The 12,818-nt window shown below is 37.9% G+C and overlaps 1 protein-coding gene across 1 annotated transcript; it reads right to left on the reverse strand.

The window, feature by feature from the left end:
• Positions 1-630: 630 nt before the first annotated feature.
• LOC110113641 (inositol 3-kinase) lies at positions 631-8,375 on the reverse strand. Its single transcript, XM_020846299.2, has 2 exons — positions 7,413-8,375; positions 631-1,122 (listed from the first exon to the last, which is right to left on the reverse strand). Exons 1-2 carry the CDS (start codon positions 8,295-8,297, stop codon positions 901-903), a joined length of 1,107 nt encoding a protein of 368 aa, XP_020701958.1. The 5' UTR covers positions 8,298-8,375; the 3' UTR covers positions 631-900.
• Between the last annotated feature and the right edge of the window lie 4,443 nt (positions 8,376-12,818).

Below are 12,818 nucleotides of genomic sequence, written 5' to 3' on the forward strand. Positions count from 1 at the left end.
AAGATTGTTCCAAATTAGCTCGAAGATCAGATTGAGTCAAAAAACTTGGCTCAAGCTTACACTCATTCAGCTCGATCAAAACAAATAATCTATTCAATATTTGAGTAATCTCCTCTTAAAGCTAAAATCTCAGTCATACTACCAGGAAAAAAATTAGCTACCAAAGATATTTACATACAGAACAAAAAAGGCCGATCTGAATGGACTGAATATCTCATAGTTAGAATTCGCAGTGCTCGGTGTACTGGTGGATGACCTTAGATAGATATTATCTTCTGAAAATAGCTCAATGAAGTAATTTGTTGAGAAATTTGGGATGATCACAGACTTAGGCTTCATATGGGACGACTTTTTATTGCTTCTTAAAACGGAGTTTTAATATAAAAATTAAAAATTTTGTACTAAAATTTTATTTTGAAAAGCAATAAAAAAGCCGTCTCAAACATAACCTTAATAGAGGATCCCAAATTTCTCAAAAAAGAAATGTCAACTTTTCAACTTACATCAAGCAAATAATACTAAGACCGAAATTGGAAACAAATATATCTCGCAAAAGGGCAAAACAGTAAGATTATTGAATTTCTGCTTGAAACATACTGTGAAAGAACTACATTACTGCAAAACTTCATGTTGAACAAGAGAAATAGAAGCAGTGGTAATCACATTAGCAAAAATACAAGAAAATTGTTATAGCAATTAATTGTCTTACATTGAGGATGTAGAGATAGAGCTATTACAGTGAAGGAGTACAAACTACTCTAATGAACTTAGCTCTATTATAGTTCAAGGATTCTTGTATGACAGAATTTCAAGGAATATTTATTCGAATTTGAAGAGCAAGCCAGCTACATCCATAATAGTGGTCAATTTGGCAATCAAAACTGTGATAAAAATTTCGTTTTAAAGTATTTTGCTATGTCCTTCATGTACCTCACACAAGCCATTGTCTCCTATATGTTTACTATCTCTTTTTCCATCGCTACTTCCATATAACTCAGCAGTTCTAAATAGGAATTCTTGGAAATCTTTATGAGAAACTGATTTCTGATAACTTACAGACAATTTTCTCTGACACTGTCCTGAATATTGGTTTCCCCTTCTCTCCAGTTCTTGCCTCACAGCCTGCATCGAGACTCGAGAGAGGATGAAAGAAATGATTATTAAACATCCAAAACAAAAAGCAAACTGTAGTAATTAATGTAATAAAAGGATAGCAACGAGTTGAGTTTTATAATTATAACAATATAAGATTAAATCCTAATTCAAATTCAAATATCAACCCATCAAAACAATCCTATTAATTATCCAAAATGATAATTTAACATAAATTCAAAACTTCAATAAAATTAAACCTAAAACCACTTATGATGTCCATGATGAAGGCCTACTTAGCAAAAATAATTTAACCACAACAATGATTGCATGGTGCATGTAACTCAATGAAGGATTTGACAAACAAATTATGTCAAGATCACATGATTCCATCATTGTGTATTAAGGTGTTTACCAACCTTTGTTTGTAATGAACCTTGATTATGACAACAGATTTTCTTATTATTTAACCATGGGTCCTTTCTGATGTAGAACTTCATGAACATGTGATGCTATTAACTTTGAAATTACACGCTTAAGAATGAGCAATATCAATTATTCAACTTCCTATGACTTAAACAAAAGATTGAAAACAATAAAGCAATGATTAAGCTTAGGCAATTGATTATAAGACAATATTAGGAGAACAAAATAATCAAATCAAATCAAGCTTTGCTTAACGTGGGGTTTTCAAAGGAAATTTCTCGATTAACAATTAGAATAGTCACTATTAAGATCCCTTACACATTCTCATATTAGAAGGCTTGGCAAAGAAGCTTTTTCATAATTTCAATGATGCCACAATCGAGAAGGAGTTAGAAGATAAAAAGGTTCGGAGGAGGGTTTACCTTATTCAAGCTTCTGAACTTTGCTCCAACGTTCTTCAGGTTCAGGGCGATGATCGTCTGTGGGTTCGCTTTGAAGCAAACACTCCTTGTAGTCAACAAGGGATTAAAGTGTTCAAAGGATTTGAATGTGACCAGCCAAGGGAGGTGGATTCACTTCTCCTTCTTAGGTGAAAACATTAAGCGAAGAGCCCGAGTGTAGAGAAGGGGGAGGAGGTTATGGCCGGCCTAGAGCACCCTTTTAATTCCTTATTTGGGTGACGAATAAGGAAAGGCAGAAAATAGAAAATTATGAATTTTAATTTCAGCAATTATTAAAATCCTGGAATTGAATTATTGTCTAGGTGGCATGCCAATTAGGACAAGAATTAAGTGGGATTGAAGTAGGAATTAATGGATGCTTTAAGTGGAGGAGCAATTGGGGGAGATTTGAATTTAAATGACCTTCAAATAAGGAGACAAGGGAAGGGGGTTGGAAAGCCTTAATGGGGGCTTATTTGGGAAACTTAAATTGGAAGGATCATAATGGGGGAGAGGGGCAGAGGGGTGGCAATGGCTAGGGGGAGGTGGGATTAATTAGAGGAATTAAGGAGTTGTCAATTTTAGGATGCTAATTTAGGAAAGGGGATTTAGGGCAAATCTCCATTAAAAATTCAAATACGTATGAATAGGAAAACTTTTCTAATATAACCCATCTTTTTTTAGAAATTTTTTTCAGATTTTAAGTGAATTAAAATTTGAATTTAAGACTATCCAAATTTACTATGCACTAAGTAGGGAAAGTATTGAATACTTGATTTGAACATTTGGAGGCAAGGGGAGGGATAGGTGGCCGACAGCTAAGAGAGGAAAGGGGGTCGGTGGAGAATCAGCCAAGGGGAGGGATGATTGGCCGGCGGTTTAGGGGAGGGAGGGGGTGGCGGCTTAGGGTGGTAGTCAGCCTAGGGATAGGTGGTGGAGGGGCCGATGGCAAGGGAAAGGATTGGGCCGGCGGCTAGGGGAAAATAACAAGACGAATTGGAGGTGGAGAAAACCACGGGCCCGGACGCTTCCTGCAGTTGATGGGTGCTGTTTTACCCTCACCAAGGACTTCAAACTCTCGCAAGAGCTCTCACAACTCTCCAAGAAACAAAGAGCAAAAAATTTTCATCATAATAATCATCATCCTCTTCAAAGAGGAGGAGAGGCTTATAAATAACCAAAATACAATGATACATCTAATGACAAAAGTGCCCCTTGGGATCACATAAGCCTACTCCCTCAAGTAAAGGTGAAAATGGAAAAGAATTTAAATAGCAATTGTGGGATTGATTTTTGGCTTGATTTGACATAATTGAAGTTATAGCCTTCAGGGTTTTCATGCCTTGGCATAATTTCTAATGCAAGCCTTGTGTGCCTCTAAAAAGATTTTACCAACAAGAGCCTAAATCAATGCTTCGTTATCAACCTGAACCATGTGGTTGGGAGAGTCATGCATGAACATAGTATTCAAATAAGCCTTAAATGGTTGGTTTATACTTTTTTTAGATAGACCAAAGATAAATAATGAGGTTGGTAGTGATTTGATCCATAGGCATGCCACATTCCTTTGTGTGAATTTTTATCATATCCCTTACCAGACATGTAAATATATTCCATGCATTGGTCTAATTTTCAAAATATCAAATGCAAAACTACATGTGTCAATGAATTTCAACATATATAAGAGACTTGCACATGTTTTAGCACCATGCTTCAACATGAGTGTTATAACAAATCAAAAACAAGTTTTTTATTAATTACGTGCCTAAGCATGCATTGTTATGATGGACGTGACACAAATAGAAATAATATAATGATGACTGATTAAATTAGAAGGACAATGAAGTTAAAGATGTGAAAATGGAAATTAGATTTTGGTGGTTTGGAGATATAAAATGGTATAAATGCACCTATAAAATGAAAATTTGTATAGAATAAAAAAATAGAAGTAGAACATAAAAGAAGTAAACTAAAGGCAGCTTGAATATAAATAGTTTAAAAGAAATATTTTGGCATATACCTCAAAAATTAACAAAACATCCTTCTCAAAATATATAAATATGCATCAAATTACTCCATTAGGAGCATTTGCAAACCACCTTTAGCACATCACGACTTGAATTATATCCTCCATTGCATTGAGCTTATATTGCTTCGATCTCTAGGAAAGCTGTGTTGTGGTCAACCTTAGGTGCCCCATAAACCTTCTTGAAAGGTCTTCACTAGTACACCATTACACCAACAATCACTTGCTTTTCTTTACTTTTTATTACCATCTTATCCAATTATGGAAAAGGGCAGTATGTAATAATCTCTTTTAATATTAGTGAAAGTTGTTTAAATTGAGCTAAACCCCTTTTTTCACTAAAGATTTCCTTGGAGAAATTTTTGCATCACTCTCTCCCTCTGTGTCTCTCATCAATTTCTCTCACTCAACAAGTTTCAATTTAGAACTTTACTCATACTGAAATGTGTCATTTTAACTTCACAAATTTTCAAGTTTTTACTTGCTATGGATATTTGTACAAGCACAATTTTCTAATGGACGTAGATGTCAAGCAAAAAAATGCCCATACTCTGCGCTCTATTTTTCCATGAAGATAGAAATTCAATTGTCATTTTACTTGGTTATTACTATTGTAGTTCTATAGGAACATGGCATATCTTAGAAGTACACATTCGATTAGAAGCATTAAAAAAATTTGTGTATTCCACAAAACTCTCATGTGGACACCTAACAAAAAGAGCTAATTTATATGGCATTGAACTTTTAGACAACAAACAAGAAAAAAATGCAAAAAAACACCAAAACAATATTCTATGAATGATGACAATCTTATCAGTAAAGCTAATCTACCAACAAAAGGAAGCTAAAATTTAGAGAGAAGTTAAAAAACCTCCTATTGCATCTGCAGCCTACAGAAAATCATGAAAAAATAGAATTTATCAAAACAGGAAGATTAGGCGAGAATAATTTTGGTTTTTAGCACAAACAATGAGTAAATGAGTGAAATAAAAAAGAAAACAGTGAATTTATACTACCTACATAGCCTAGTAGTGTCCAACAAACAAACATCTCTAAGAGATTATAATTTATGAGTGAAATTTTCGACATGAGTTACTGGGATTTAGATATGACGACAAAGTAGACATCATGAAGAAAATAACACAAATAACAAAAAAAACATGAAGTTTATAGTGATTTGGTGAGAATTTATACATCTGTTTTGAGGCTAGCTCCCTCGGAATGAACTAAAATAGTTGATTGCAATATTACAAAGGCTACCTTGAGAGAGTGTAATAGAAGTAGGAAACTCTATAATAGCTTGGGGCTTGCAATGGAACAACTGGAACAAGTAGTCTTAATCTTATGAATCTTCAAAAATAGCAAGAACTCCTTGGATCTTTAAAATAGAAGAAGTTGAAGAGATTGAGGAAGTAGGAGCACTTTACGAAGCTAAAGAAGTCCACATGTAGTTGCCTAATGGACCCACATAGTTGAGAAAACACGTCGTCGAGAGAATTCTAAGATGCTAGGTTTTGCATAGAGGGTGCAGATGCATGTAAACGGCCAATAAGTAATGTTTAATGCATGTGAGATGTGCTACATGTTGGGATGATGTACCATGACGAATATTTGTTAAAATAAACGCTTAAAAAAAGAGATATTTGGTGTTTGAATGCAATAATGACCAATGGACAACATGGTTGAGGTTTTTGAGTTAATTTTAGAGTTACAGGCTATTATGTGCGATGTTGAGTAGATTGGTTGCGATTCCAAGTAGATAATAATCAAGCTGAGAAACTGGATAAGCATTCTGATAGTATGAGAGGAAGGCTATGGACAATAGGGAAACCAATCCATGGGAGGACTTGGTCTTCTCAAGAGGAATACAATGAGGAGAATGCACTGATATGGATTGTGAAATTTCCTGAGTAGAACTACACAATGCCAAGAGATTCCTCGAGTGAAAATTGCTTGGCATATGAGCATGACAACTTGATTGTTGATATGAGTTGCTGGTCCTTTCAGGAATGACACCTAGATTAGGAGTGTAAATGAGCCGGCTCGAGCTCGACTCGATAACGAGCTCGCAAACCAAGTTTATCGAATCGAGAGCTCAAGCTCGAGCTGAAACTTGAGGTTGTCTATTAAACAAGCTCGAGTTTGCGCTTAATCAGGCTTGGCTCGCGAGCTCATAAGCTGGCTTGTAATTTTATGACAATTTATTTTTTTTTCTTAGACAAATCAGCAAAAAAATTGTTTCATCTAATAAAATATGTTAGTAATGAATAAAATTGTAAGTTATTCCCAAAAAAACTACCATGATTTGAAAATATTTTATATTCCCGTGAAAAATAGCTGCTCTACATTTTTTTTTTGGAAAGCTCTACATTAATAGAGCTGTAACAATTTTCAAAATAGTTCTAAAAAATTAATAAAAAATATCCTCCTCTTTTGATCTTCTCACGTAGGATCTGCCAAATTGCGAGCTCGAGACAAGCTGCCATGGCACGCATTCTTTTTCTCTGGCGGCATGTGTTCTTCCTCTCCGGTGGTATCGAGTGAGGGCATGAACTCACGAGTTGCCCGCGGGCTCATTTTCAGTGCTACAAGCCGAGCTCAAGCTAACCTTTTGAGCTTGACTCGAGTTCGAGCTTGAGATTTAGCTAGCGAGTCAAGCTTAAGTTAAGCATGATGAGAGCTCGACTCAACTCGTTTGCACCCCTAACCTAGAGGATTGAGATTGCTTTCAAAGTCAATTTTAAATTAACTTTATGATGAGGAATATGCACAAGAGATTAATACAAAATAGAGAAAATTAAAATGCATGAATGAGGCAAGATCGTTCATAAATACATGCCATAGATTCTGCAAATGGCAAAACAAGTTCACCAAGCTCAACAGCTTTAGAAGAGAATAAATAATGGAGTTGGACAACATTTATATATCCTTAAAGATTATCATACAAAAAATGAGAATTATGTTCCTCTAAAATCTATAAATAAATCATTAAATTGTGTAAAAATATCTTGATATAATTTGTATGATTTGAAAATCATTAAATTTGCTTTAATATTAATAATGTATATAAAGAGTTTGTATTAATCTAATTTCAAATATAATGTATTCTAAATTTGATATAAATTATATCAGTATATCCAGCCACACATTTTCTCTCATATAATATGATTATATGAAGCATTTACAATGACTAGTGGAGCCCACTTCGTTCCTAAACCAAATCAGTTGGCCTATGAAACAAGCGGTCGCATGGTCAATGGAAAAAAAGCATCATGAATGCTTCAGCGCCGACAGAAATTTTATCGAAATCATGATCTAAAGGCGAAACAAAAAAAAATCTTCAACTCAGAAAACATAAACAAAAACATTGGTTAAGATAAACTATTACAAATCAAGACTGTTAAAGAATAGAACTTATAAGAACTAACCTTTAGCAAGCTCAGCTCGAACTTGGGAATTCCAATCTGGCCTACAGTTAACGCGCCAAAGAAATTCCCTAGAAGTGCAGCATCCGGCACGGCCAAACCCCAGCTCAATCCCACCACAAACCCACCCAAAAAACTATCTCCAGCGCCAGTCGGATCAATCTGAACAGCTGGAAATGGTGCAACATTCACCTCCCCATCATTCCAATACACGCTGCACCCATTCTTCCCCTCCGTCACTATCACGCAGCAAACCTTCCTCAATTCCTCTAAATCCAAGAACGGTGCTTCCTCTGCCGAAGCCTTAAGAAATCCGATTCGAGGAATAAGCTCGAAAAAAGCGGTGCTCCTCAGCGGAATGAGCCCCACGGCACCGTCTTCGGAATCAAAAATCCGAATTAGCCCCTGCACATCCACGAACATGACGCGGCACAGATCGAGCATGCGGGCTAGGGTTTCCGGGAGAATCTCCCCGGCAACTCCAGCAGCGAGTCCGAATTCAAATTTATAGGAGGGGATATCTGAAGGGAGGATCGGTTCGCAGGTGCGGATACAGTGGAGTACGCGGTCGCCGTGGTAGCCTCCGCCGGGGGTGGAAGGAAAGTGGGCGTGGAAGAGGGTGGTTTGAGAAGTGGTGGAAGTTATGGGGGCGTGCGATACTGAGTAGCTGAAGTCGGGACCGACCTTAGATATGTAGAGAGAGGGGTTTGAGGAGAGGGGATCGAGAACGTTAGAGAGAAAGGAGGCAGCGCCGCCGAGACCTTCGCCAACGACGACGCCGTCGCGGAAGAGGACATCATGGCAGTAGTTTCCGACGATCAGGCCACCCCCGGCCATCGACGATTTCGGGAGGCAGTGATCTTCCATGGTGTCCTCTTCTCGCCCCATGGAGATGGGTGTGCTTCTGCTACATTCCGTGTTAGATAGAAAAAGGAAGAAGAGAGAAAGAGAAAGACAGAGAGAATCGTTGAAATGCTGTTAACTGCCGATACTACGGTGTACGCGGCGCACGTGTCATGCTTGTTCCATCGATGTGGCAACATTTCGTTTTTTTTTTTTTTGAAATTGAGCGCAGATCTTCCTACTAACTGTAAAATATAATTATAAGGCAAAAAATGCAGCTCAAAAGTAACATATGAGCTGCATTAAAATTTAAAAACTAACAATGTTCAGAAAACTGAATTAGAAATAAAATAAGTTTTCAATAAAAAAAAAAAGTAAAATTCTAACATTCTAGATTTAGAATAGTTAAAATTTGGAGAAATATTACGTGCAGAATTTGGACGTAGCTTGCATTCGGACATCAATATATATATAAATCATATGACTTGTACACACAATATACAACTTTGCTGACAAATCATATGACTTGTACGTATTAGAATTCGGATATGTCCGAACTCCTCACATAATAATTTCTCTAAAAAACTTGTACCCGGTATCATATAGAAAGCTTCATGTGAAGCAAATACATCCCTAGTTGCCAACCGTCTTCTAGGGAGGAAATTATTCTGTGCGTAGTACGGATGGCAATAAACCTTCAGATTAGCTGAGTATTTTGTGAGCATTTGTGGAGTATTTTGTTAGTATTCGCTAAATATTTTGTGAGATTTGCTTAATATTTGCTGATTTACTGTGTATTTATTGAATAAATTCTAAGTAAATACACAATAATTCGAGCAGTACTTCCGGTCCAGAATCCGCACAGAATAATTTTCTCCTTTCAAAAGGAAGCAAAAGTTCGAAGGCATTGATAGGTGAAAAGCACACTCATCGTAGTCCAAATTTCTCCCTTTATTACCATCCGTGTTGCAACAGTTCTATGTCTTCTTGATATTTCCTCCATTCAGCAGCCTTGCTAAGGAAAGTTTTTTTAAGAAGTAGAGGAGTCCAAATTTCAAATAGAGGAATATATAGAACTATCCAGGTTTGTGGGAATAGAGGATAATTCAAACATATCATATAACGATTTACCATTGCAGCAAAGATCTAAACTGAGAAATTTTATTGCAATTTGATAATTTGTAATATAAAAAAAGTTTAACTTCATCAGCAGTTAGCTTAAGATTTTTCTATAAATGAGAGCAGGGAGCCAACATTTTCATCAGTGGTGACAATGTGTTAAATAAAATATCATTTATAAGCTAAGTTTGACGTAGAAAGTGTCACAACCCAACCGGATAAGACTAAAAATATGGATAGATGATAGATCCTATGGTGTTAAAAGTTTTGGAAATCTTTCAAAAATTTCATCCAATTTTAACTTTAAAACAACAATAATCATAGAGCTACTAACAACATTCTAAAAATAAACTCATCCGTAAAAATTTTCTTTTCATTTATCGTCAAAATGAATATACCATGATAGTACATGGCTACAAATTAGACTACATAACATAACAATATAATTAACTAGTCATGATTATACAAAAATAAAAAAGAAAGAAATATCTCTACATACTCAAATTAGATCTTGGTCCTACTACTCAACTGGCCTTTCCCCCTCTCATATTTTGAATGCAGAAGGTGAAATAACTGTGAGCTAACATAGCTCAATATACTACATTTATCAATCTAAATTTTTAAATGAATATGTTATGAAGCATTTAAATGAGTGTTAAAAATAATATAATAAATCATTGTGATGGACATAACAATAATTATAGTTATTAGGAATTCAAATAATAGTATTAAAAAAGTAAATAAACAAGTACTTCATCTCACATAGAATTTAAAGAATTTTGACCCTTATGCCTCCAATTAGACATAATTCGTAGAATTATGACCCTTATAATTCTCAGTAGATATAATTCAAAGAATTCTGAGAACTGAATGTGCATATAATAGCATAATGTGCAATTGGCATCAGAATATGCATTTAGCGTCATAACAGAGCTTCCTGCATTCACCCCAAAACTCCACAAAAGCATACAATTTAATTAAATAAACACATAATCTATTGCAGTGCAATAACAGAAATATAAATAAACTCATTTAAAAAATTACCAAAATGCGTTAACGGTAAGCAACATAATACACTATTGTGCAAAAATCAACTATTTCAAAATATAACTATATTAGTAGAGATTATTTAGAACACTTTTCAAAGACTTCAATTGTACAATAATATTTTTTTTTTAGAATTCAGAGTATTTTTCAATCAATTAAAACAGCATGATTTTCAAAAGCCCTAGTGCAAATTAAAAAAAAAAAATCTAAATGTTCAAAATCATTGTCTCTATAACACAGTGGCGAAGCCATCATTTTTTTTTTTTTGTAGGGCATAAATTATAGATCTTTAGAATATACTCAAATTTTTTTGGTCGGGCTTGAAGCCGACGTTAGCGATTAAGAAAATGATAAGGAGTATAGTTAATAAAAATTTATAAATTAAATAAAGATAATTATCTCTGATACGTCCTCCAAAAATTATCTTGAACAAGCACGAATCTCGATGCAAAATCAAGCCAGAAACTTCAAAAATTAAATCTGGGATCATCTGAACTCCGATTTCAGCAAACTTACAGTCCAACTGAGCGTCTCAGAAATACAAACCCAACGACTCCAAATTCGACTCAATCCGAGCCCAAATGAGTCCAAATTAAGGACCCGAAGCATTGTTGGAAGCTTCGTGCCATAGTTTGAGTTACCAAACGGTTTCCAAACATGACGAGCTTATAATCGAATTGAGGGATTTGACGAGACAAATCCAACGAGCTCAAGATCGCCAAATTCCAAAATCATTAAGACCTCCAAATGTCTGACGAACGGTGCATGATCAAGGGATTCAATATCGGCCGTCCATCCAACCACTCCCCATTTACCCTTGATCTCTTACCTATTTACGGGCTATGCCACTCCAGAAAATCTATAAATAGACACCTCATTTCTCTTGAAAGGGGATCCAAGCAAGAAAAGAAGAAGAGAAGGAAGAAGCTCCTCCTCGACCACCGTCGGACCTTCGCCGGACCACCGTTGGACATTCGTCGAACCACCACTTGAGGCCCTCACCTCCGCCGGACCACCGCTTGACGACGTTGCTCCCGTTGCTTTACCGGACCACCACTTGAGGCCCTCACCTCCGTTAGGCCACCACTTGAGGCCCTCACCTCTGTCGGACCACCACCTGATACCGTTGCTCCATCGGACCACCGCTTGATGCCGTTGCTCCGCTGAACCACCACTTGAGGCCCTCACCTCCGCCGGACCACTACTTGAGGCCCTCACCTCCGCCTGACGTCGTTGCTCCGTCAGACCACCACTTGAGGCCCTCACCTCTACAGAACCACCACATGAGGCCCTCACCTCCGTCAGACCACCGCCTGACGCCGTTGCTCCGCCGGACCACCGTTTGAGACCCTCACCTCTGTCGGTCCACCACTTGAGGCCCTCACCTCCGCCGGACCACCGCCTGATGTCATTGCTCCGCTGGACCACCACTTGAAGTCCTCACCTCCGCCAGACCACTACTTGAGGCCCTCACCTCCACCGGACCACCGCCTGATGTCGTTGCTCCGCCGGACCACCACTTGAGTCCCTCACCTCTACCGGACAACCACTTGAGACTCTAACCTACGTCGGACCTCCACTGGAGGCCCTCACCTCCGTCGGACCACCACCTAATATTGTGGCTCCACCGGACAAACACATGAGGCTCGGACTTCCACCGGACCACCGCTTGAGGCCCTATGCTTCACTAGGCCACAATCTAAGGCTTGGACTTCCGCCGAACCACCACTTGAGGCCTTGTGCTCCACCAGAACACCACATGAGGCCCAGACTTCTGCTGGGCCACCACCTGACACCCAGAGTTCTACCAGAGTACCGCCCTACTACAACAGTCTTTCTTACCTCGGTCTCCTACTGGCTGCAGTCCTTCTGACCTTCGTCGCCTACTATGGTCCTTCCGACCTCCATCAACAGAAAATGATCTTTTTGACATCGATCTCATGCCGACTACGGTCCTACCGACCTACGTTGCCTACTATGATCCTTCCGACCTCCATCACCAGACAACGGTCTTTCTGACCCCGATTTTCTGCCGACTACGGTCCTTCTGACCTCCGTCGCCTACTTTGGTCCTTTTGACCTCCATCAACAGACAACGATCTTTCTGATCCCGGTCTCCTGTCAACTACGGTCTTTAGGACCTTTGTCTTCTGCCGACTACGATCCTTCCGACCTCCATCACCATACAACAGTCTTTCTGACCTCCATCCTATCGACTATGGTCATGCCAACCAAACAAACATATCTATTGTAACTCCTACCATGTAATGCACTTTATATGATGTACATTTGTGACATCAAGCCAAGGCCTTCTCCCAAGGAAGGGCCTCATTTGTAATCGACTGTAAATACTAGTGAATTCATTCAAATTGGGCTAGGCCCCGTGGTTTTTCCCCCTTT

Source organism: Dendrobium catenatum, unplaced genomic scaffold (assembly GCF_001605985.2).
Source record: "Dendrobium catenatum unplaced genomic scaffold, ASM160598v2 fragScaff_scaffold_847, whole genome shotgun sequence".
In the NCBI taxonomy this organism is placed as follows: domain Eukaryota; kingdom Viridiplantae; phylum Streptophyta; class Magnoliopsida; order Asparagales; family Orchidaceae; genus Dendrobium; species Dendrobium catenatum.